This window comes from Bos indicus x Bos taurus, chromosome 20 (assembly GCF_003369695.1).
Source record: "Bos indicus x Bos taurus breed Angus x Brahman F1 hybrid chromosome 20, Bos_hybrid_MaternalHap_v2.0, whole genome shotgun sequence".
Lineage (NCBI taxonomy): Eukaryota > Metazoa > Chordata > Mammalia > Artiodactyla > Bovidae > Bos > Bos indicus x Bos taurus.
This window is the reverse complement of record NC_040095.1, coordinates 61,977,627-62,004,170: the sequence shown is the minus strand read 5'-3', so window position 1 is coordinate 62,004,170 and position 26,544 is coordinate 61,977,627. Positions and strand designations below refer to the sequence as shown.

The window sequence follows — 26,544 nt, the reverse complement described above, 5'->3', positions numbered from 1 at the left end:
CCATTGAGACCAACTAAGTATTTACATCTCTGGAAGTGTCAGGAAAGGGGCTGTAATAAAAAAAAAAAAAAAAAAAAAAAAAAAACCTGCTTATGAAGGAGGAAGGGGTAAAAAAAGCACCAAAAAAAGCTTTCAAATCTTTCATGAGACCCACTTCTGAGAATGCAGACACGTGACAGAGATGAGCTGTGCAGGTGACTTGTCTGTGGGCAGTGAGATCGGTGGACATTCGGCGGTGATAGGGAGGGTGTCAGAGGCGCCTAGAATGCCCCGCCCCCGCCCCGGCTCCAACCAGCCAGACACCTTTGTGTAAGGCCAGCGCACATCTGAGCACAGAAACTTTGAATGAAGGTGGGAGGCAGGAACCTGGGGAACAGCACAAAGTGGAAACCCAGTGAAGGCTCTGGGTTACAGCAGTGTCTGAGCCACAGCTGCGAGCCCCTGGGATGCTAGGAAGGTGACCTGGTTACGCTCCATCTCCAACTTCCGCTCATCCACTGATGCAGAGTGAAACGTGTGATGACAAAAACAAAGACCTCCAATTTCGCTACAGTTACCAACACGCAGAGGGGATCTCAGCTTTAATTCTGAAGGCACATCCTTCCACACACCATGGAAAGGTGTAGCCTCGGATGCTAGAGACCAGGGCACAGATGAAATCAACACTCGTCTTAGTGATGCTGAATAATTTCCTGGAGGGTAGATCTCATGGCCCTGCACATCTTTTACTGCATGAAATTTTTAGTTATTCAACTGAAAAAAAATATACATTTTTCTTTCTAAAGAATAAGGAACATGAAGACATATCTTCTTTGAGAAAGTTATTCTGAGCTAATATTTTTTTTTATCCAACTAGCCTTGGACATCCTTGCTGTTTAGCCAGCCTGCAATCAGTTTATGATTTGCTGACTTCCCACTGTCATTCAGAAAGGCTTGAAAGGGGTTTACAGAAACACACACAACTTGGGCACACAGGCTTTGAATCACTATTTGCCTCTTTGATGACTATGTTTTCTTTTTAATGTTTTAACTCTCTGTAGACCAGAGGCTGTGCCCCAAATTCTATTGGGTACTTCACCAGAGTTCCCCTTCATACCATCCCTTTGGCTTAGATAAGAAAGTTCAGGGAAGGAAACAGAACGAAGAACCACCGTAGTAACCAGGGCCGGGCCGTTAATCCTTAATATTGATGATAAAGAACTCTTTTCACGTCTGTCTTTCACCTCCAGCAGAATGACCGCCAAGTCGTGCCCTTCAGCTCAAGACCCAGCCAAGCTGTCAAAAATGTGATACGAGAGCCGCACCTCAAATTGGTTTTTATTTTTAACACATTAAACTTAAAACTGGAGGTTGTTAAATTGTTCCAAGTATATAGAGATAGAAATCCAAAAGAGAAGACGGGTTCAAAGTCATTGAACTTTAAATTGCCACCAGAAATAATCTGATTTTCTTTATCTTACCCTTTCACTGTCCTTCCACCCCTTTCAGCTTCTGTGTGAGAGTTCCTGGTGTGTTTCTTTATGAAACTGTTTTATTCCCCAAAGCTGCTCTCATCCACATCATTACTTTCAATGGTCCAGAAAGTGTGAGAATCAAGGGAACTTTTTTCACAGCCTCACGACCATTACATCCTCATGGTTTGTCTAAATGGTGGCCACTATATTATTTCTGACCGATCTTCTCCTTCTGTATTTTGAGGTCCCTGAATTTATAACCATCTCCATCCTACATGCTCTTACCATCCCACAAACATCTCCACCAAGACTGTGCTACTGGAGAAACTTCCATCATCAGAGTTGGGATGAAAGATCTAAGTGACTTTCAGACCCGTCTACATGAGCTTAGTACAATACACACTCACCCCGTAGCCTTTTTTTCTGGAAATTGTGCAGGGTATTCAATTTAGATCAGCACATGAATATGTTAGGTTTGTGTGGAAAGAATGAACGGAGCTGTTTGTCAAGGCTCAGAACTGCTTTCACCGTGGGTCTCTCTGTTGATAGAAGTATAATTAGACAACTGTCCAAGTCGGCCCACCTCTCCCAGGATCCATTGGGCTCACGATGACTGGTCAGCTCTGTCTTGGTTTCTTTTCCAGAAATTAAGGGCAGAATGATTCAATCACCTTTAAATATAGTTTAAACTATATTTATATATATAAAATATATATACGGTTTTAAATATATTTAAAAATATATACTTATTTTAAATAAATATTTTATTTATTTAAATATTTGTTTTAAATATAGTTCTGCTTAGGCCTCAGCCTCTGAGATCCTGTTTAAATTGTTCTGAGTAGGGTCTGGGCATTGGTATTTTCAAAATGAATAGCGTGGCTGGGAACCACTGGCTTGGAGTTTGTATGCATATATCTGGCAGTGATTAATAGGGATATAGAATACACTTTAAAGGGCAAAATCCTAGGAGGCCCTTAGGGCTCTGACTCCATTTGGCAGTGTCAGATATGGCATTCCCAAGGCTGACTTCCACAGGAACAAAAATAAGTCCAACTCAGGCCAGAGAGGTGCCCCGCCCCCCGACATCCTACTCACACCTGATTACTCAACAATCATCCCGTGACTCATTTTCACAGCCTACACCTTTGATCAGGCAGCTCTGAGACCTCACACAACACCTGCTCTTTTTCTACCTGTCAGATCCTACTCATCCCACTCAGTCTGGAGCCAGGTAAACAGGAGGTGGGGCAATACATGTTCCATAAATCACTATTACTAAATGAATTATGCCTCTGAGGTTCAGGGGAGATTTTAGTAGTGCTGGTATGCTTTTACTTGCCTTGTTGTTGTTGGCCAGCTGCTCAGTCGTGTCCTACTCTTTGTGACCTCATGGACTATATAGCATGCCAGGCTTTTCTGTCCATGAGATATTCCCAGACAAGAATACTGGAGTGGGTTGCCATTTCCTTCTCCAGGGGATCTTCCCAACCCAGGGATCTAACTTGTGTCTTCTGCATTGGCAGGTGGATTCTTCACCATCGATCCACTAGGGAAGCCCTTCCCTTACCTGTTATGAACAAAATGGTATGACCTTTCATTTCTGTCTGCTGCAAGCCTGTCTGTCTGCCCAGCTGTGAGGCAGGGCTGGGCCATGTTTATTTCCTTGCTATTTCCTGGTCTCTAGCATGGTACCTGCAACACAGAGGTACCTAATAGATTCTGCTAGTTGAAGACAATGAATTAAGATAACTGCATTAGTTATTATAAATGCAATGATAATCGATGTCATAGTCTTTATTGCTAACTCTACAGTTCTTACACTCTTACAGTTCTATAACAAATGAAGGTTATCAGAGCCTTATGGGTTTTTTTTTTTTTTTAATGTTTTAGCTGAGAGCAACCTCATCTGCTGCTATTGGTATATCTGTCCTTTCTGACATACTGCTGGGCTGAAGGCAGTGCTAGTTTAGGTAAAATGGTACCTAGAAAAAAAGAGAAAAAAAAAGAAAGAAAAAAGTAGCCTATGGCTTGCCCACTACGCTTTTGATGGTAATGTCTCCCTGTCCTCTATGTTTCAACATGAGGATATAAAACTGTCTCCTCTTTAACCAATTGTGTAGCTAATTCTAGAGCATCATTATATCTGCCACACCTGGGCCCTGAATTGGTGCTGATTACACGTACAGCTCTCAGAGAACATACCTCTTTGCACACACTGCCCCTCCCCGAATCTCTACTGCTTATTGCATCCTGCAGCTCATAAACCATGAGCTCCTGTCCATAGCAAAGATGCTCAGTTTTCCCCAATCACAAACCTGAGCAGAGCTGGGGAAAAGGAGGAGAAGGGAGAGAGCATCCCATTTCTCATTCGATACACTCCAACTTCCTTTCGGTTGGATACAGGAGCCCACGCCTGCTGCGAGGTGTGCCATGTGCCCACTGGAATGAAGGGCTCAACGTGCAGGAATGTTTCTGGGCAGGGAACACTGATGACCAGAGTCACTGCTCTGGAGTAGAAGCTGGGCGCTGTGCATGCCCACAGGAGGTGTGCAGAATGTGTGGATGTGATGGAATGGAATGTGTCAAGCAAGAGTGTTCCCACACCTTTTCCTTCCCTGGACCAGACCGCTAGAGAGCATCCTGTGTCTGCCAGCTGAGCAGGGCGGTGAGCCCTGCCCCCAGCACTGGAACAGAGAAGGGATGGACAAGCACAGTGCCAGCTGGACCAGCAGGGAAAGGGGATTAGGGACATGACTTGTTCAATCTGTGTAACAAAGAGCTTACAGCAAAAATGGAGAGGAAGGGCAATATCTCATGGACTGTTTGGAGAATCTGGTGATAAGGGAGTCTAGAGAAAAGGGGTTAAGTACCAAATCTTCATCCACCACTTCAGGAGGTGAGATGAACCAGGCCTGGGTGGGGCAGGGGGTATACGTATATGTATAACTGATTCACTTTGCTGAACAGCAGAAACTAACAACATTTTCAATCAACTATATGCCAATAAAAAGAAACAAAATTGGGTCATGTGTAGTGATGTGGGTGAACCTAGACTCTGTCATACAGAGGGCTTCCCTGGTGGCTCAGAGGGTAATGAATCCTCCTGCAACGCAGGAGACCTGAGTTCGATCCTTGGGTTGGTAGATCCCTTGTAGGAGGGCATGGCAACCCACTCCAGTATTCTGGCCTAAACAATCCCCATGGACAGAGAGGAGCCTGGCGGGTTAAAGTCCAAGGGGTCGCAAAGAGTCAGACATGACTGAGCAACTAAGCACAAGCTAGTGATGTGGATGAACACAGACTGTGTCATACAGAGTGAATTAAGTCAGAAAGAGAGGAAACCAACACTGTATATTACCGTATGTATATGGAATCTAGAAAAATGGTACAGATGAACCTATTTGCAGGGCAGGAATAGAGACACAAATATAGAAGATGGACCTGTGGACCCTGTGTGGGAAGGACAGGGTGGGACAGACAGAGCAGCACTGACACATATACACCACCAAGTGTAACACAGAGAGCCAGTGGGAGCTGCTGCAGAGCACGGGGAGCTCAGCTCTCGCTCTGCGGCACCTAGGGCGTGGAGGAAGGGGTGGTAGGGAGGCTTAAGAGGGAGGGCATAGACGGATCAGTCAGTCAGTTCAGTCGCTCAGTCATTTGCAACTCTTTGTGACCCCATGAACTGCAGCACGCCAGGCCTCCCTGTCCATCACCAACTCTCGGAGCTTGCTCAAACTCACATCTATCGAGTCGGTGATGCCATCCAACCATCCCATCCTCTGTCATCCCCTTCTCCTCCCACTTTCAATCTTTCCCAACATCAGGGTCTTTTCCAATGAGTCAGTTCTTTGCATCAGGTGGCCAAAGTATTGGAGTTTCAGCTTCAGCATCAGTCCTTCCAATGAATATCCCAGATTGATTTCCTTTAGGATTGACTGGTTGGATCTTATTGCAGTCCAAGGGACTCTCAAGAGTCTTCTCCAACACCACAGTTCAAAAGCATCACTTCTTCAGTGCTCAACTTTCTTTATAGTCCAACTCTCACATCCATACATGACTACTGGAAAAACCATAGCTCTGACTAGATGGACCTTTGTTGGCAAAGTAATGTCTCTGCTTTTTAATATGCTGTCTAGGTTGGTCATAATTTTTCTTGCAAGGAGCAAGTGTCTTTTAATTTCATGTCTGCAGTTACCATTTGCAGTGATTTTGGATATATGTATATGTGGGCTTCCCTGGTAGCTCAGACGGTAAAGCATCTGCCTACAATGCGGGAGACCCGGGTTCAATCCCTGGGTTGGGAAAATTCCCCCTGGAGAAGGAAATAGCAACCTACTCCAGTATTCATGTCTGGAAAATCCCATGCACCGAGGAGCCTGGGGGCTACAGTCCATGGGGTCGCAAAGAGTCGGACACGACTGAGCGATTTCACTTTCACATACTTACATATATATGTATATGTAATACATATGTATACTTACAGCTGATTCACAATGTAGTACAGCAGAAACGGACACAACACTGTAAAGCAATTATCCTCCAAACAGAAAACAAAGAGGGCATGGGATTTCATGTTACTTTTTCTGTGATCTCTGACCTCTGGAGGAGGCGCCCTTTAGTGATTAGACAATGATGGGGCGGAAAGTGACAAAATTAGTGAATATCTACAGCTGTGACGGTAAGTTACATGGGGAGTGTCCCATTTGCAGTTCTGTCTTCAAAGTGAGATTTGGACGTTCTGTCTTCTATACTTAGAATTCAGAAGCGACAAATCTTTTCTAGTGATAAATGACATCTCTGACTTGGACAAAAGCTTCAATAAATAATTAACCTTGAAAATGGAGAATAGTTGTTCTTTCCACGGAGGATATTCGCTGGCACCCAAAATAGATATGAGGACAGTGTCAGCCAGTATATGTTTTTCCTCTCTTTGAAAACAGTTTTGGAACTTCTTTAATCTGGTAAGATTTAGTTGGAATCTAAACAAGGATTTCTCAATAGGCATAGAGAGACTCTTTAGTTCTGAAGTAACAAATACATGTTTTTTTGTGTGTGTTAGCTGTCCTTGAAGGCTCCTGGTGCATAAAACTCGTCAATTCTAATTTACTATGAGTGACTTGAGATATAAAGAAAGGGTGGTGTAAATCCTTGGAGCTTTTAAGCAACTCAAGTTCATCCACTCATTCAGCCTAGGACATTTACAGCTTGTACTTCAATCACTTCATCAGGAAGCTATTTTTTAAATGAAAGTTAAAATTTGAATTGTTGCCATGCACTGAAAAAGGTAACCAGCTGAGACACTGCTCACTTAAGAAAAATTTGATTGCTCAAAATTGTGCCAGTTTTCCAGTCATTTTTTTAAGTGGAATAAACCTGTTGATGTAATCACAACGAAGCAGAGAAAGAAAAGATTCCAAATTAGTGGTAGCTATGCAAACATTCTCCTCATTTCAATAACAGGTATCACAGAGAAAAAAAATGGAAACAGACTATTCAGCGCGTATGCGATTGAAGACCAAGACAGATTTTCCCTAAGGATAAACTCACAGTTCCTCTTCACTATAATAAAACAAGCTTCCATCTATTTTTAAGGTAAACTGTTTGTTAAAAGAGTCATTAAAACAAATTCCATCAACAATTCCAAAAGCTATTAGAATTAAATATTTAGACTAAATCTTCAAGGACCAAAAGGGAGTATTTGCAATTTAATGCAAAAATAAATACCACCTGACACACCAGTTATGTTCATTAGTTTGTTTCAGCTCCGGTGCCTCTAATGAAATTTAATTAAATTGATTTGGCTACTTAAAGGTACAGTATACGTAAGGATAAGTCTTTCACAGTATGTACCATCTTTTAAGGGCTCCCCAGGTGGCGCTAGTGGTAAAGAACCCGACTATCAATGGAGGAGACACAAGAGACTTGTGTTTAATCCCTGGTTCAGGAAGATCCCCTGGGAGAGGGCATGGCAACCCACTCCAATATGCCTGCTTGGAGAATCCCATGGACAGAAGAGCCTATTGGGTTCCAGTTCATAAGGTTGCAAAGAATCAGACATGATGAAGCGACTTTACACGCACACATCATCTTTAGCAAACATTGAGTAAATCCATCTTAGGAATTCAATTTATCACCATTGAACTAATTCTAAAGAACCGATATCACTAAGAAGATTTGACAAGCTAGAAAGAAACTGATATAATTTGGTCAAGAAAGTATGTCGTGGTTAACTACCAGGAGTTTACTAGTACCAAACGGAAGCATGGTGGGATCTCTCAAAATGAGGTTTTTATTAAGAACTGGGTACAGCGATCAAGAGGACTGTTGCCATCAGCATGTGCATAACATTCTCGGGCATAAACATCTTGGTAGACTTTTCTCTCATTTTCCCACTTTGTAATAGAAACTGTTTTTCACTTGGACCCATGTCTCAGCCTCTCTTGGTGGGAGATTTGGCCACGTGACTAAGCTCTGAAAGTATTTACAAAGGCATCCCCCACCCCCACTTTAAAAAAAAAAAAAAGGATGCCTTTCCCCACCCTTTTCCACTGGAACGTGGACAGGTTGAGGTCAAGGAGGAGAATTCAGGTGAGGGCAACCCTCCAGAGATGGTGATCACAGAGTTTGAAGGAGCCAAAACCCTGGTCCGAGAGGTGTGATACCAGATCTGGACAATTAGACTCCAGTGTGACAGGGTGTGATTGGCTAAATAATATGCTCCCCCCACCAAAGATACCCATATCCTACTTACCTAGAATCTGTGACAGGCTACATTATGTAGCAAAGGGACTCTGCAGGTGTGGTGAAGTTAAAGCTCTTGAAAGAGGGAGATTACACTGAATTATCCAAGTGGGCCCAATGCAGCCACAAGGGTCTTCAAAGAGAGATACAGGAGGCAGGCATTCAGAGAAGGTGATGTGACCATGGGAGCAGAGACAAAATCAGAGAAGCCATGCTGCCTGCTTAGACGATGGAGGAAGGGGGCAAAAGGCCAAAGGGAGCGGCGGCCTCTATAAGCTGGAAAAGGCAAGGAAATGGATTCTCTAGACAGCTTCAGGAGGGGGTGCATCCAGGACCAACAGTTTTTTGTTTTTAACTTTAATATTATATTTATTTAATCCCATATATCTAAAATATGGGATTTTAAAATCTGGCCTCTCAGGCTCCTACATCCATGGGACTTCCCAGGCAAGAATACTGGAGTGGACTGCCATGACCTCCTCCAGGGGATCTTCTTGACCCAGGGATTGAACTCGAGTCTCCTGCATTGGCAGGCAATTCTTTACCAATGAGCCCAGAGAATATCTCAAAGAGGACTAATCATATTTCAAATGTTCAATAGCCAACCCCTCACTAATGGCTACCATGCTGACCCTTGGACCCCAAGGAGATCCAACCAGTCAATCCTAAAGGAAATCGACCCTGAATATTCATTGGAAGGACTGATGCTGAAGCTCCAATCCTTTGGCCACCTGATGCGAAGAGCTAACTCATTAGAAAAGACCCTGATGATGGGAAAGATTGAGGGGAGGAGGAGAAGGGAGTGACAGAGGATGAGACGGTTGGGTGGCATCACTAATTCAATGGACATGAGTTTGAGCAAGCTCTGGGAGATGGTGAAGGACAGGGAAGCCTGGTGTGATATAGTCCATGGGCTGCAAAGAGTCAGACATGACTTAGCGACTCACTGACAGCAACACAACAATGCTGAAAATCTCAGCTCCAGACTTAAAGAGAGGACAGGGAGAAGCAGGTGAGGCAGGTATAGGAACTGGGCAGGGATGACAGAAGAAAGGAGTCAAATCCCCTTCTTGGCTCCTCTTCTTTTTGTCCCCAACCCCAGCTGCGGGAGTTCCCCAAAGCTCCACTTTACTCACTGCAGAGCCAACCCTTTGATTTCAGCCCAGTGAAACCTACTTTGCACTTCTGCCCTCAAGAACTGTTCAGATCATGAATTTGTGTTTAAGCCACCGAGTTTGTTGTAATCTGTTAATGCAGCAATAGGAAACTAACAGAGGGTGATTAATTTCTAACTGCTGTAAGCCATGTTTATTTGGGGTGCGAGACACAACTGATTAGACCCGAGGACAACTTTAGATGATTAAATACTTGCAACAAGGTATGTGACAGGATGTTAACATAATTTTCTTCCATTGCCTGTGTTTTGGCTAAGGTCCCAAAGCAGGGAACAACAGATGCCCCATTGTTCCACATATATTCTCAAAGTAAAAAATTAGATCATCCATTCACCCTTGTGGACGTAGGGGATAAAATAAGGTTCTGCAGTATAACACATGCCCCACCTCCAGATTACATGAGTTTAGGCTGAGAGTTCACTAGTGGGTGGAGAACGTTGGTGGCGAGGGCTTCCTTGAAGGCAGTTGATGGGCTGGGCATTCCCCAGCCTATCCCCCATCTCCTGAAGCCTGGGAAGTGAGCTCCTTATTTTGCCTGGCCACGGGCTCTCTGGTGTTTGGGGGTTGTAGGAATTACCATGATCAGGGTGAAGCACAGACTCAGTGCCAGAGGTGGACCAACCATGCAGCTCAAGAAGCTTAGGTTTCAGGATCGTCCACTGCATGAGCCCCCTCCAAGGCTGTAGAAAATTTTATATTTATAAAGTATATTCTTCTTAAACAGGAATTCCCACACTAAGCTACGGGGTGGAAAATGTCTATCTGCTCTGGTCTCAGTGCAGGATAGTGGAAGCCTTAGGCGCATGGAGAGCCTGGAGCAGTTAGCTGGAAGACGTCAGGTCCAGGCCAGCGGTCCTCAGCTGGAGGTTGGTATTAAGTACCGAGCCCACCTGCCAATGTAGGAGACATGAGAGATTCAGATTCGATTCCCGGGTTGGGAAGACCCCCTGGAGGAGGGCACAGCAACACACCCCAGTATGCCTGCCTGGAGAATCCCACAGGCAGAGGAGCCTGGCAGGCTACGGTCCATAGGGTTGCAAAAGTTGGACACGACTGAAGCGACTAAGCATGCATGCATGAGCAAACCACACCACTGTCCTCATGAGAGAAGGAGCCAGCACATGGGCATCTGTTGTAGGCCGGGTATACCAAGGCCAGGGTACAATCGTGTGGCCAGGGTCTCTCTCCTCTCTGCTGATCCCCCTTTCCTGGCAGAGCCTGGGAGGAGGGTGGGGGTGCAGGGCACTGGGACACAAGAAGGAATAGCTTATGAGAGAGGAAGCAGGTGAGGTAGGAAGAGACAATAAACTGATCACGTCCTTTCTCCCCAAGCAAATGAAAGCGCTCTTAGATGTAGCTCATCCCATCTACTAGAAGAAGGAAGGGTGAGCTTGAGTGTATTGCCTAAAGTAACAAGAATGGTGGTAGATTTACATTAAACTTAGCTTTTTTTCTAATTCAAAGGGACATGTACCCTAAAGTTCATAGTGTCACTATTCACAGTAGCCAAGAAATGGAAGAAACCTAAGTGTCCATGAACAGATGAATGGATAAAAAAAGATGTGGTACATATATACAAGGAATATTTGTTGTTTAGACACTAAGTTGTTTCTGACTCTTTGTGACCCCAGGGACTGTAGCCTGTCAGGTTCCTCTGTCCATGGGATTTCCTAGGCAAAAATACTGGATTGGGTTGCCATTTACTTCTCCAGGGGATTGTCCTGACCCAGAGATCAAACCGGCAACTCCTGCATTGGTAGGTGGATTCTTTACCGCTGAGCCACCTGAGAAACCCACAGGGAATATAGACCAGCCCTAAAAAGAAGGAAATAATGCCGTTTGCAGCAATATGGATGGACCCAGAGAATCTCATACTAAGTGAAGTCAGTTAGAGAAGGACAAATATGATGTCACTTACAGATGGAATCTTAAAAAATGATACAAATGAACTTATTTACAAAACAGAAATAGACTCACAGACACAGAAAACAAATTTATGGCTACCAAAGTAGAAATGGGGGAATAAATTAGAAGTTTGAAATTAATGGATACACACTGTTAAATAGAAAAATAGATAAATAACAAAATAAGGTCCTATTGTATAGCATAGGGAACAATACTCAGTGCCTTATAATAACCTATAATGGAAAAGAATCTAAATGAGAATATAAACATGAAAGTGATAGTCACTCAGTCACGTCCAACTCTTTGCAATCCCACAGACTGTAGCTCGCTAAGCTCCTCTGTCCATGGAATTCTGCACTGCAGGCAGATTTTTTTTTTTTTTTTTTCTACCATCTGAGCCACCAGGGAGGTCCTCAAAATACTGGAGTGGGTAGCCATTCCTTTCTCCAGGGGATCTTCCTGATCCAAGGATCAAACCCAGGTCTCCCACATTGCAGGAGGATCCTTTACCGGTGGCTCAGTGGTAAAGAATCTACCTGCAGTGAAGGAGTTGCAGGAGACGTGGGTTCAGTCTTTGCATTGGGAAGATCCCCTGGAGGAGGGCATGGCAACCCACTCCAGTATTCTTGCCTGGAGAAACCCATGGACAGAGGAGCCTGTCCGTGGTGCTGCTACAGTCCATGGGGGTCACAAAAGAGTTGGACACGACTTAGAGGCTAAACAACAGTATATACACGTATAACTGAGTCACTTTGTTGTACACTTGAAACTAACACAACATTGAAAATCAACTTCAGTTCCAAAAAAAGAAAAGTTTAGTGAGTTTTCTAGTTCCCAATTCAATCCTTTTCCCCTGCTTTTGTCTCTGGGGTACTTTTGGAAGTTCTGATTTAAAATGTTACAGTAAAGCCACCTGGGAGAGCAGAGGCAGAAAGGAAACATTGAACTTAGATGCTGCTTGGGTAGAATTTCCCCAGCTGGGAGGTCCAGCCCCGCAGCAGCTCTAACTTAGTCACTTCTTGTTTAGCAACTGCCATGTGCATCGATTTCCACTTCTGCAAAATTGATTTTTGCTTCTGTTCCCATTTGTGCCTTTGTTTTTGGACAGATATCATATGATGAGTGTCTGAGAATGGTCTCTGAGAGGTCAGCGGACCTCATGAAGGAGGGCCTTATTTGTCAATACAAAAATCAACACGCAAACACCCAGATTTATGGAGGAGACAGCATCATCACCGAGTTTAACCTCAGCCTCTTTGTTTCCTACCCGAGCTTGATGTGCATGATTTAGAAAAGAACTCGAGCTACAGCTGTAAGTCTGGAGGACACAGCATCCAGATTATTTAAGAGCCTGACCGTAATTATGACTGATTCACGTTGTCGTAGGGTAGAAACCAACACAACAGTGTAAAGCAATTTTCCTCTAATTATGGAAAATTACATTATCATATATAAAATAGATAGTCAACAGGAATTTGCTGTATGGCTCAGGAAACTCAACTAGGGGCTCGATATCAACCTGGAGGGGTGGGGTGGGGAGAGAGATGGGAGGGGATATATGTACACCTATGGCTGATTCATGTTGAGGTTTGACAGAAAGCAACAAAATTCTGTAAAGCAATTATCCTTCAATAAAAAATTAATTAATTAAAAAATGCAAGAAAGAAGACTGTGATCAAAAGTTTTCATGTGCTTCCAGTCATTTCTTGGTGAAGAATTTTCCAGTACAGTAGAAAGATGAATAAATTCCTGGTGGGCAATTTCCTTGATAGAATGACAGCTCTACATTCAGTCATTTATTTCTATAGAGGATTTACTGCTTTTCCATCACCACCTTAAATACGCACCAAGGAAAAACATCTATTTATTCTCAAGATGGCAACATGCTACAGCAAGTATAAAAGTATTTCTTGCTCCTTTTGCTGCAAAGCTTTGAGATCAAAGTTTTGAATTTTGATCATCTTGTGTGTTTTCCTGGACAATATTTCAAGATATCTTTCTAGTTCTCGCTGCAATCCAGTATTGATTTTTAAATGTCCAGCAAGGGAGAGTGATGAGGGACGTGAAATGTGAACCGTGACTTCAATTCACAGGGATCAGGACCACTGACTCACCGAGGTACAGAGGCCAGTTTCCTGGAAGCAGCGAAAGACGCCGTGAGCACCGTGTCCACTCGCTCACCCGCTGTGGTTTGGTCATTTGAGGAAATCTGCAGGCCTCCCTTCCCTATCCATAATTACTTATTGATTTCTCGTTTTGTGAGTGCAACAGTGGTGGGACCAATGTAATGAATCCCATGGCAGTAGGAAAAGAGAGTCCTGAGTGATTCAGGCCGTGAAGGGCATGACTTCACTCGATCAAAGCTCATTATTCACTGGCTGAATGGTACCTGTGGCCTGAGAGTCTGTCTTCCCGACAATAAAAGGAAGGACATTTAAAGATTAGTTTTATGCTTTGTTTCTCTCATCCAGATGGCAACAGTGAATACAATATCTCTATCCACAGAAAGACTACCTTGTTCGGTTTCAAGTTTTCAAGCACAGGTGGTTTGGCATTCTTTGAGACATAAGCTCACCGAGCAAGATCCCAAGGGGTAAGGGTAGGAGGGTTGGTGGGGGAGTGGGGAGGGGAGGCATGGGAGGGTCAAGGGGTGTTGGGGAGGGGTAGGAGGGTGGGGGACCCCACAGGACCACAACTATAGAAACACAAGGCCATGACTATTCATGGGGGAGAATGAGTCTGGTTTCTAAGCTTGGTGACCATCAGCAGAGTTTGATTCTGATATCTGATCTGTCTTTGATCTGATCCCTGCATTTATGAACAAAGGACTTTGCTCATAGAGTGGCTGAGTAGATGCTGTTCTTTCTGGAGCTCTTTGCAATACTTAGAGCAAAATAATGAACCTAAGCATTATAAGCTGAACGCCGGAAAAACTGTCTCTCTCTACTTGACAACAGGGGCTGCCCCGATGCTGTGTCCTGGCCTTAAGTTCTAAGTTTTGCACAGTGATGAAAATGTAACTTTCAATTTTTAGGTTTTGCTTTTTTGATAGCTGTAGTAATAATAAATGTTGCCATCCCTACAATTGAAAAGGGATGATCTTGTGGAGACATGATGACTGGCTTCAAAAATGGGAAGGCTATCCTACAGAAGAGAAAGTAGATTTTTCAGTATAGCATTGGAGGACAGATAGTACACATACAGAGATTTTTACTTCATATAAGAGTTCTGAAAAATCATAGCCACTCAAAAATGGAATAATATGCCCCCTTAGTGATTTGCAATGGATAATTAAAATACTTGGTTAGCCAGAAAGTTTGGGTTTTTCTACATGACGTTACAGAAAAATCAGAATAAACTTTGGCTAACCCGACATTTGAACAAAAGGAAATGACTCCTGGAGCTGATTGGACACCTTCCTTCTTTTAGTAAAATAACTCCCTCCTCCTGCCACCAAGCTTTAGCAGGGTTCCTGGTGGCTCACTTTTCCTACCCTCCCTCACAGCTGGGTACGTGGCTGTGGCCACATGATTGAGTTCTTGGTCGTGGCAGGGGAGCAAAAGGTTGGTTCCTTTTGCATCACACACTTCAGAGAACATCACCTGCCCTCACTTTTCCTTCGGGCTGCAATGAGAGGGGAAGAGCTCAGTTAGGGAGCTTGGTACACACAGGCAATGATGATACCCTAGTACAAGGCACGATAACAAGACAGATCCCAGGGTCACCGCTGACTCTGGACCACCTGACCACCTGCCTAACCAGGTACAGGCCCATGCAACAGAAAGGGATACCTGTTTAGCTTGCATTTCTGAATTTTTGAGTCTCCCTGTTAAGAGTAACTTAGCCTGTATCCCAAACAATATAACTATATATTTTTTTGAGATGTGCATATGATTAAGGTATTATGTAAGGGTTTATAAGAAATGCTTTCTGCAATTTTATAATTCTATGTCCCCATCTCACCCTCCCCTCAAATTTATCTCCTTTCTTTCAAAACCAGTGGTCCCAACAAACCCTACCATCATCAAACATAATCACACTGCCAGTCATGACTGCAACTTTTTTTTAAGTACCAGTGTTCAAAAAGTCAAGAACTTTTGATCGCCTGCTTTCCTTTTAGCCCTCTATCAAGTCTGCTCCAAGGCTCACCTTCTTTCCGTTTAGAAAACATCCTCTGCAAAAATACAGATGATTAAGATATTTGAAACTTCTCTTTGTGGTTATCTAATCTTAAGGACTTTTTTAAGGTGATGCATTATTTAGCCTTTGTGTGATAACATTCTTCTTTTTCCTTTAGGGGAGAAAAATCAGAAGTCCAGGCCTCATTGAAGTTGAAGGTTTGGATGATGCAAATCTGCTTTGGCTCACAATGTGTCTGGACTCCAACATATTGTGGTCAGTACACCCAGCCAAAAGAATATTCTGATTTATTAAATGGATCTCTAATGAAATAAAGTAGTTGAGCTAAGGAAATGTGGTTCTGGCCTCTGTGCTTGGGTGCTAAGGAGGAGAGAAGCCAACGACAGGTGGACCTTTAATTCTGTTCCATAGATATGCCATTGTTATTTCACTTTACATCTATCTACTTGTGTTTTTCCCTCTTGTCCATAACGCTCTTTTCCTCTTATCTCCTAATTCATGCAAACTCTATAGATTCTTCAAGATTTTTCTCTGTAATTTTCTTGCCCTTAATTTATCCAGTAAATCCACAATACGTAAATCTGAACCTAATGCAGTTGCCAATCACTGTTCCATATTTCACTTTCAGCCACAATGGCTGCTCTACATGTCACGTTTTCTTTGGAACTCTTCCTTTCTTGAGCCTATAATAGTATTTAATAAACAGATTAGAAAGACGAGTAATTATAGATACGGATCAGGCATTTAGAAAATGATCTCTCAACTGTCAGTGAAGAACAAAATAGAAATCTATTGCCTCACTGATTAAAAACTATTCGTAAGGATGAATGAATTTGGATTTTCTCACCACAGGACCTTTCAAAAAGAAAAGCTTTTGTGAATTTTGAGCTTTGCCATTGTAGCACTTACACTGAGCACAAAGTCCTCATTTCATTTTGCAACTGCACAATTTGGAAATCATTAAGAACAGCTCTTTCTCAATATTTTAAAATCATGGATCAACCAAAAACATCACCTTCAGCTTCTCCAGCCTGTCTTTCTCGAATCTCCTCACATTAAGACACATTTTAAACCCTCTTTAGCTCCTGAGTTTTAGCACCATTAAATTTCTGACAACATACTCTTTTTTTTTTTTTTTTCCCTCATGGCAAGTGAAAGACAATTATACTTTCTGAACCCTACTACCAACACAGAAAAAACTAAAATGGAAAACTCATACTACGATTCAACAAATAACTTGTGGAGTCTCTAAAAGCCGTTTCCCTTCAATGCACAGAAGTATGAGAAGGTATATTCCAGCAAAGAAATGGTTGGAATTCAGGGGAAGTGGAGTTTATTCGAGGCAGTAATATTTCCTTGAACTTCCAGAGCCACTGATTCAGAACGTCCAGCTCTTTTCTAATTTATAGTGTGTTCTTCGTGTCTGGCTGCCTGTTTAGCTGAAGGATCCTGTCCCTGGAGGGAATTCATTTGACTTCTGAAAGAGTCCCAGAAGGAACTAAGGGATGTGCATTTCAAATAAAACAGGCAGAATGGAACTCAAAACACTTTAGACAAATAGCAAGATATTTAGGAAAGGATATAATTAATCCAGAACACTTCTGCAATATTTCAGCCTAAACATACTTCCTCTTAAGGAACAAAAAAATCTTGAAAGAGATTTCTGAACTATATGGGCTAAACTTTAAACTGAAGTACAAAGCAAAGCTTACAGGAAATAGGAAGACCTTGGAGAAATCTAGAAATATACTCTAACTTAGTAGAGTCAGTTATTAAATATTTAACTTTCTCCCACAGGCTTAAAAAAAGATCAATTTTCCCTCTGGCAAGATGGATCTCACCCTCTCTTACCCCTCTGAGCCTCTTGCTGTGGCCCCACCTCCCATCCCAAGACTGGGATGCTGGGGACCAAGGTGGCAGTGATTCTTGGCTCCCCATGAATCCATGCAGGCTGCCAGGGGAGGCGAGGAGGTGCTCTGGGAAGTTGATGATGAAGCCCTGTTCACGCTTTCCGAATCCCTATGGAGACCAATGTCTACTCTGTTCTCCGTGCCTATCAGTGATGTTCTCTGCTCCATTTGTTAACTCAAATCTAACCTGAGAGCTCTGATCATTGAAACAACTCACATATGCTGTGTGGTAACAACAAAACAGTACCTTCTGGGGGACACTGTTAACAGAACTCTTTGCTCCAAACCAAAAAAGAAAAGTTGCGCATCCTTTGTTTACGAACGTGTGGGAAAGAATCATATAATCAAAATTTCCAGATGTGACCTTTTTGCTTCAGGTTATGTTTCTAAACTATTTTGGGGAGGAAGTCCCCTTTGAAATGTATGACATAAATTTCTGCCTGCCTCCGGGGAGTCTTGTGAGCAAACGCCCAGCCTCTTCCTACGATCTACGACCGTCATTAGGATTATCAGCCCTTCACCTGCGTGTGAACCGGTCGGTGTCTTGGAGGCGGAACTCAGGTCTCAGTATTCCTAGGTTGCAAGACTTCTCAGTCTCCTGAACTGCCTTTTACCTTTTTTTTGTCTCCTCTCCACAATGACTTCAGTTATTTATTGGCACTTATTGATGCTTCTGTGTGAGAGTGTGTGCAAAATCCCTCAGTTCATTGCTTTTTAGTCTCTCATACAATGTAGAAGCTCAGACACAAACTTATTTGTCTTGAAGGTAAGACTCCACGGTTATAGGTCTGTCCAATCCAGAAAGTTGATGGATCTTAGGATGTATTCAGGGGACACTTAGTGACCCGTTTTTTTTGCTTCTTTACTGATTTTCTTGCTTCCCTTGTGTTTCACTTGCTCAAACTCTCAGACAAGGTTCCTTTGTATCTGTGACACATCTTGTTATGACCAAATATGGTCTTTAGGCTCAGGGTCTGTGTGCAGCTCCCGAGCCAAGAAGGTAAAGCAAACCTTACCTTTTTGTAGAGACTCCTCAGATCTCGGTACTGCCACATGCTGTTGAGGACCTGAGATGCCGCCTTGACCACCTTCGGAGAGTGTCTGATAAAGAAAAGACAGGACACACAAGTGGTGAGGAGGACAGATGGGCTTCAAATGACTTGGCAGGAAACAGCAAGAATAAAGAGAATAAAAGCCTCATGGCTTTTCTGACCCTTTTCTTTCTCCAGTCTGGACAGTGCAAAGGATGCAGGTTACCAGTGTCCAACCTCTTTCTCCCCCCGACACCCACGGCAGGGGGCAGGATAGGGGTAGGGGGAGGAAGGTATTGTAATTTGGCAAAGAATTTTCACAATGCAAACCCAAGAGCAGTGCACTGAGTCAGAATGCAGGTCCAGTGCTGGACTAGGAAATGGAACAGAAAGAATCTTGACCAGGAAAGGCAAGATTAAGGGGTTTTAATAGCTGTGTTGTCTAACCTGTGTAGCTGGCTCAGTGGGTAAAGAATCCGCATACAATGCATACAAAAAGGAGACACAGGAGACTTGGGTTCGATCCTTGGGTTAGGAAGATCCCCTGGGGGAGGAAATGATAACCCACTCCAGTATTCTTGCCTGGGAAATCCCATGGACAGAGGAGCCTGACAGGCAGTAGAAAGGGTCGCAAAAGAGTTGGTCATGACTGAGTGCAAGCAAGGAGTAAGGAGAAAAAGATACTCATTTTCTCAGCTGAAGCGTAAGAGCTTGTATAGCATTTGCTCTTCTGCCTGAGGGGTACAGGGAACTGCTTTCCTTTTGCTAAGGAAGCCAAGCACAGGCGATTGGCATGGAGATGACCTGTGCACTCATGGGCACACGGGCTCTCTTGCATTTGTGTGGTGGAATAAGCACGGATAAAAGAATCTATAAACAAAGCCCTTCATACAATTCACTTTCTGTCCTCCAGAACAGAGTGAGAAACTAAGGTCATGTAAACCTTTGGACTAGCGGTTCTTACCATTTTTTTTTTTTTTTTGAGTCATGGCTTTGAAATCCTTATGAATCTATCGCTAAATAATGGTTCGGTGTCAACCTGCATCTCAGATCAGACTCTAGGTTGAGACATCTGTGTTGATTCAATTCAATCTGATTCTTGGAAATCAGTTGGATGAGTGCTGAGGGCCCTGCTAACTACCTGCGGATTCTTTGCTCCAATGGGTGGAGTCCACAATCAGCCTCATGACCTGAGTGGCTGACATGGCATTGTGTCTGATCTCAAGGGCTGGCACACTTTTGCTATAAAGGGTCAGCTATCAAATATCCTTTGATTTGTGGGCCATATGGTCTTGGTTGCAGCTACTCAACTCGGCTATTGCAGGAAGAGAGGAGTCATAAATAATACATAAACGAACGGAAGTGGCTGTGTTCCAGTCAAGTGTTATTTACAAGAAAGGGTGGACGGTGGGATTTGGATCATAGCTGGCTGACCCTTGGTTTATGCAGGGACTCCTGGAGTTGGGCAGGTCGTAATCACACATGAGGACACCAGTGTGAAGTCCACCCCTGAAGCTGACTCCTGGTGCAATGGCCCACAGATTCCCCAAAGAGAACATGTGAATTGAGATCAAAACTGCTTTTAACATAAAATAGTCTTTAAAATGGAAAGTGAGCAGATGGTGAGATGGGATCAAGTTGAGGTTGGACTTGAGAGCCAGAGTAAATGGATGTGTGTGTGCTAAGTCAATTCAGCTGTGTCCAACTCTTTGTGACCCTATGGACTATAGACTGTCAGCCTTCTCCAGGCAAGAATACTGAAGTGGGTTGCCGTGCCCTCTTCCAGGGGATCTTCCTGACCCAGTGATCAAACCCACGTCTCTTATGTCTACCTTCATTGGCAGGCAGGTTCTTTACCACTAGTGCCACCTAGGAAGCAAGGACCTGAATTTTGCAATGAAATGATAGGACCTTAATACGAGATCAATTAAATGTCTGCTATTTTCCTGGGTCTTCAAGTGTGCAATGTAGAACAACTATGTTTAAGGTTTCTTCATCCATTTACTTACTGGAAACTGGAACACTATCTCTTACTCATTACTGCTGACTTGGAATTCAACCTTGTGTTTGAAAACCTCTTAGTTAATATTGTATACTTTTAAAAGAAAAAATATAGTACTCTTGTAAATTAAAAAAAATTTTTCTCCATGAGATGAACTATATATTTAAGTGAAATACATATTTTCTGTACCTAAAAGGGACAGTTGCTAAATGATTTCACATTTATGCTAGTATCATGCTCTAAATATATTGAATTTTTTTGACAGAGAATTCTAGATCTTTTCATGGATATAGATACAGGTACACTTTATTCTTTTTTAAACAATTGAATTATAATTGACCTACAACACTCTGTTAGTTCCTGGTGGTCTGATAGCTATATGCATTGCAAAATAACCACTATGGTAATTCTATTTACCATCTGGCACTACACAAAGTTATTACAATATTATTGACTATATCCCCCCTGCTGTGTATTCCATCCCTATGGTTCATTTATTTTACCACTGAAATTCTGTACCTTTTAATCTCCCTCACCCATTTCACTCATTGCCCCATCCCTCTCTCCTCTGGCAGCTACCTGTTTGTTCTCTATATCTTTGGGTCTGTTCCTATTTGGTTATGTTTGTTCTTCTGTTTTGTTTTTCAGATTTCACATGCAAGTGAAATCATATGGTATTTGTATTTCTCTAACTTATTTCACTTAGCATAATACCCTCTAGGTCCATCTATAATGTTGAAAATGACAATATTTTATTATTTTTTATGGCCAAGTAATATTCTTTTGTGTGTGTGTGTGTGTATGTATATATACACACACAGCCTTTGACTGTGTGGATCACAATAAACTGTGGAAAATTCTGAAAGAGATGGAAATACCAGACCACCTGATCTGCCTCTTGAGAAATTTGTATGCAGGTCAGGAAGCAACAGTTAGAACTGGACATGGAACAACAGACTGGTTCCAAATAGGAAAAGGAGTACGTCAAGGCTGTATATTGTCACCCTGCTTATTTAACTTCTATGCAGAGTACATCATGAGAAACGCTGGACTGGAAGAAACACAAGCTGGAATCAAGATTGCCGGGAGAAATATCAATAACCTCAGATATGCGGATGACACCACCCTTATGGCAGAAAGTGAAGAGGAACTAAAAAGCCTCTTGATGAAGGTGAAAGAGGAGAGTGAAAAAGTTGGCTTAAAACTCAACATTCAGGAAACGAAGATCATGGCATCTGGTCCCCTCACTTCATGGGAAATAGATGGGGAAACACTGGAAACAGTGTCAGACTTTATTTTGGGGGGCTCCAAAATCACTGCAGATGGTGACTGCAGCCATGAAATTAAAAGACACTTACTCCTTGGAAGGAAAGTTATGACCAACCTAGATAGCATATTCAAAAGCAGAGACATTACTTTGCCAACAAAGATTCGTCTAGTCAAGGCTATGGTTTTTCCTGTGGTCATGTATGGATGTGAGAGTTGGACTGTGAAGAAAACTGAGTGCCGAAGAATGGATGCTTTTGAACTGTGGTGTTGGAGAAGACTCTTGAGAGTCCCTTGGACTGCAAGGAGATCCAACCAGTCCATTCTGAAGGAGATCGGCCCTGGGATTTCTTTGGAAGGAATGATGCTAAAGCTGAAACTCCAGTACTTTGGCCACCTCATGCGAAGAGTTGACTCATTGGAAAAGACTCTGATGCTGGGAGGGATTGGGGGCAAGAGGAGAAGGGGACGACAGAGGATGAAATGGCTGGATGGCATCATGGACTCGATGGACGTGAGTCTGGGTGAACTCTGGGAGTTGGTGATGGACAGGGAGGCCTGGCGTGCTGCGATTCATGGGGTCGCAAAGAGTCGGACACGACTGAGCAACTGATCTGATTTGATACATATTGTAGTAAATAATATATTTACTATGTTTATATATACAATATATACATACATATTGTAATAAATATGCTCCCCTGGTGGTTCAGATGGTAAAGTGTCCACCTGCAGTGTGGGAGACCCGGGTTTGAGCCCTGGGTTGGGAAGATCCCCTGGAGAAGGAAATTGTAGTTAATAATGCTGCAATAAACACTGAAGTTCATATACTTTTTCCAATTAGTGTTTTTTTTCTTTAGAAAACTATACAGAACTGGAATTGCTGGACCATATGGTGGTTCAATTTTTAATTTTTTGAGGACCCTCCATACTGTTTTCTATAGTGGCTGTACCAATTCATATCCCCACCAACAGTGTACAAGAGTCCCCTTTTCTTCACATCTTTGCCAACACTGCTTATTTTTGTCCTTTTTAATAGCCATTCTGATAGCTGTGAGGTGACATCTCATTGTGGTTTTGACTTGCATTTCCCTGATGATCAGTGACATTGAGCATCTTTTCATGTGCCTGTTGGTCATCTGTAAGTCTTTTTTGGGGAGAAAAATGTCTTTTCAGTCTTCTGCCTAATTTTAATTGGGTTGTTTATTGAGTTGTATGATATATATATATATATATATATATATATATATATAAATAATATTATATATATATTAGATATTAACCCCTTGTTGGTTATATCATTTGTGAATTTTTTTTCCCATTCAGTAGGCTGTCTTTTCACTTTGTTGATGGTTTCCTTTGCTGTGCAAAAGATTTTAAGTTTAATTAGGTTCCCTTTGCTTATTTTTGCCCCTCTCTTCTGGTCTGCAATATCAGCTGAGAGACTTATTGGAGTTCCGCTGTGCATACTTATTTGCTTTTCTCTTGCTGCTTTTAAAATTCTGTCTTTATCTCTAATTTTTGCCATCTTAATTACAGTGTGTCTTGGTGAGGACTTCTTTGGGTTCATCTTGTTTGGGACTCACTGTACTTCTTGGACCTGGATGTCTGTTTTCTTTCCCAGGTTGGAGAAGTTTTCAGCTATTAACATTATTCCTTCAAATGAATTCTCTGCCCCTTTCTTTCTCTTTTCCTTGTGGACCCCTACAATGCCAGTATTAGTATGCTTGATGTTGTCCTAAAGGTATCTTAAACCATACTCACTTAAAAATATTTTATTTGTTTAACTTCGTTGATTTCCACTACTGTCTTCAAGTTTGCTGTTCCGTTCTTCTATATCATCTAATATACTACTCATTATTTATAGTGTATTAAAAAAATTCAGTTATACAAAAATACTCAAAGTTATACAAGTATACTCAAAGTTACAGTTTTTCCAGGAGTCATGTACAGATATGAGAGCTGGACTATAAAGAAGGCTGAGAGCTGAACAATTGATGCTTTTGAACTGTGGTGTTGGAGAAGACTCTTGAGAGCCCCTTGAACTTCAAGGAGATCCAACCCATCAATCTTAAAGGAAATCAGTCCTGAATATTCACTGGAAGGACTGATGTTGAAGCTGAAGCTCCAATACTTTGGCCACCTGATGTGAAGAGCCAACTTACTGGAAAAGGCCCTGATGCTGGGAAAGATTGAAGGTGGGAGGAGAAGGGGACGACAGAGGATGAGATGGTTGCATGGAATCACCGACTCAATGGACATGAGTCTGGGAGACAGTCAAGGACAGGGAGGCCTGGTGTGCTGGAGTCCATGGAGTCACAAAGAGCCAGAAAGAACTGGGCAACGGAACAACAACAGCTGTACCCTTCAGTTCTGTTTGATTCTTCCTTATATTTTCTAACTCTCTGTTAAACCTGTTACTGTGTTCATTATCCTGAGCATCTTTATGATTATGACCTTCAACTCTTTATTGGGTAGATTATTTCTACTTCCCTCAGTTCTTCTGAGGTTTTATCTTGTTCCCTTATTTGGAATATATTCCTCTGTCACTTCCTTTTGCTGTACTCTCTGTTTTTATTTCTATGTATGAAGCAGGTCTGAAGTTACACTTCCTGATCTTGGAGGAGCAGCCTTATGTAGATATCCTATGAGGCCTGGCAGTGCACTCTCCTGTGGTCACCACAGCTGTGTGCTCTAGGGGGGCCTCCCTGTGGGCCATGTGAGCCCTTCTTTTTGTGTGGGGGGGTGGCAACTGCTATGCGTGCGCTGGTAGGTGACTGCACTGTGGTCTGCTTGGCTGCCAGGCCCTGTATGGACGCTACTGGTCCGGGCACAGCTAGCTTGTCAACCTAAGGAGAACCAGGAGTCAGGCTGACTGGCTAATGGGCAAGTAAGCCCGTGGTGCTAATGAGCTAGAAGGAGGACTCCAAGATGGCACTCGCTAGCACCAGTGTCTGCACGGTAGAACTAGCTTCCCAAAGTGGCTGCTGCGAGCATCTCTGTTCCCAGAGGGAGTCTCAGCTGCCTCCTGCCTCTCTGAGACGCCCTCTAAGATCAGTAAGTGCTCTGATCCAGGCTCTTTTCAAACTACTGCTTCAGTGCTCAGTCTTGGGATGAAAGTGTGTGTGAGACCCTTAAGAGCAGAGTCCATGTTTCCTACAGCCTTGCAGCTCTCCCAGAGGGGGGCTGGTCTTCCTGGTGCTGGGGAGTTGATGTAGGCTCCCTGGGGAGAAGCTCTGCAATTCTGATGATCCTCACATACTGTTCTTATATAATCAATGCTGAGCAAAGATTAAATGCTATGTTTTGCTGGATTTTATCACTGCTAGCTAGATATGTATCTATGACAGAAGTCAAGCAACTCTAGAGGAACATAATAGTCAGGTGGTGATAATACAGTTGAAAATTTTAGTATGCAAAAAGTCCTCTGATGCTATAATTTTTTCCTACTTCTTGCTTAGTTTCAAAATACACACTGAGAATGTGGAATGAATTGCAGCTTTTAACCTCTCTATTAACATGCCAGTATACTACAGTGTTATAAAAACTGATGAAGGTCAAAGAAATACTGCTTTCTTTTCAGTTAATTTTGATTCATCCACTAGACCAGTCTGATACAATGGCGACTTGAAAGCCTATAACTGTTGATTGAAGGACTTGAACAACTGAGTGCTTCTAATGTGACAAGTGATTATAACCTCAGCCACAAACACAGTTCCTTACTGACAAGTAACAGTTGAGACCGTTAATGGCTTTTCTGTCTTATGACAAAATACAGTGACACATTCAACACTATTTCCTACATGACTGTTAAAATCTGAAAAAAACACAAATGTACTTTTGAAACAGATGGATATGACAGAATGTCCATGCTGTGTGTTTAAAATGATGTGAAAAGAATAATACAAGTTATCAAGACTTCAAAAATGGTAAGTATAAGATTCCTATAAGAGTCATTAACAATTACACCATGTTTGATCTTCGCTAGACTTGTCAAATTAGGGGTGGCTGAGAATCTTGGTGCAATTTCATTGCGGGTTTTCAGCACAGGCATTCCAGCTGCAGGATTCCAGAATAATTGTTCCAGTGTATTGGCAAGATGCGATGAGTTATACAGTTCAAGCACACCTTGATCAGCACTTGCAGTCTGACTCATCTAAATCATGGCATATTTAAGCTTGTGCATATTTAGAAATAAAACCTATACATACATAAAGGGGAGAATCATAGCTATACATGTTTGTTCATCTTGTTTTCTCATGTGATCACAAAAGTTTGAGTTTTGGGAGGAGGGCAAGTCTGCAAGCATTTTATGAATTAACTAGAGCAAACTGATATTCCTCCCTTTTCTAATTATTAAATCATCTTCAAGTCCAAAAAATTTCAATAAAGTGTTTTTATTTCATTAAAACACTTCTAGAAGGCCATGGGAATCTCAGATGTGCTGTCATGATAGAATTGAGTGACAAATGGTGAGTTTAGTGCTAAGACACAATGTAATTCTTCTGGATGCATTTTAAGAGCAGCGAGAAGCGAAAATCCAACTGAAGTGCAGGTGGGAGATGAGGATATGGCCAGTTATAAAAACCTTGCTTTGACCCCCAAATTAGTCACTGTCTAAAGGAGGTAAACCACAGAACAGAATGGATGAGACCAAGCAGGAGAATTCTAAATGGGAAATGCTTGACGCAAATGGATTCAACACTTCTTATTAAATTCATAAATCAGGACTGCTAAACATTGAGGGAAAGGTAAGGAAACAATGATATGAAATGAGTATCTATTCCATGAAGAAATTTTCCGTCAATTTAAAGCATATATTTGAGATTATTTGTAGTAAAAGGAACCTCCCGTTAGCAACAATCCAGATGGAATAGACCTAACAGGATTCTTTTCTGGAATGGCAATGTTGAT

General features: G+C 42.4%; 1 protein-coding gene across 2 annotated transcripts in view; it reads right to left on the bottom strand.

Annotated features, from left to right (window-relative positions):
• The window catches only part of CTNND2 (catenin delta 2), a 1,102,711-nt gene that overhangs the window by 23,465 nt on the left and 1,052,702 nt on the right, over positions 1–26,544 (bottom strand). For both annotated transcript variants that reach the window (XM_027520452.1, XM_027520453.1), the window contains one exon: positions 18,348–18,432. In XM_027520452.1, the coding sequence (XP_027376253.1) occupies positions 18,348–18,432 (85 nt within the window). The remainder of the gene's footprint in view (positions 1–18,347; positions 18,433–26,544) is intronic.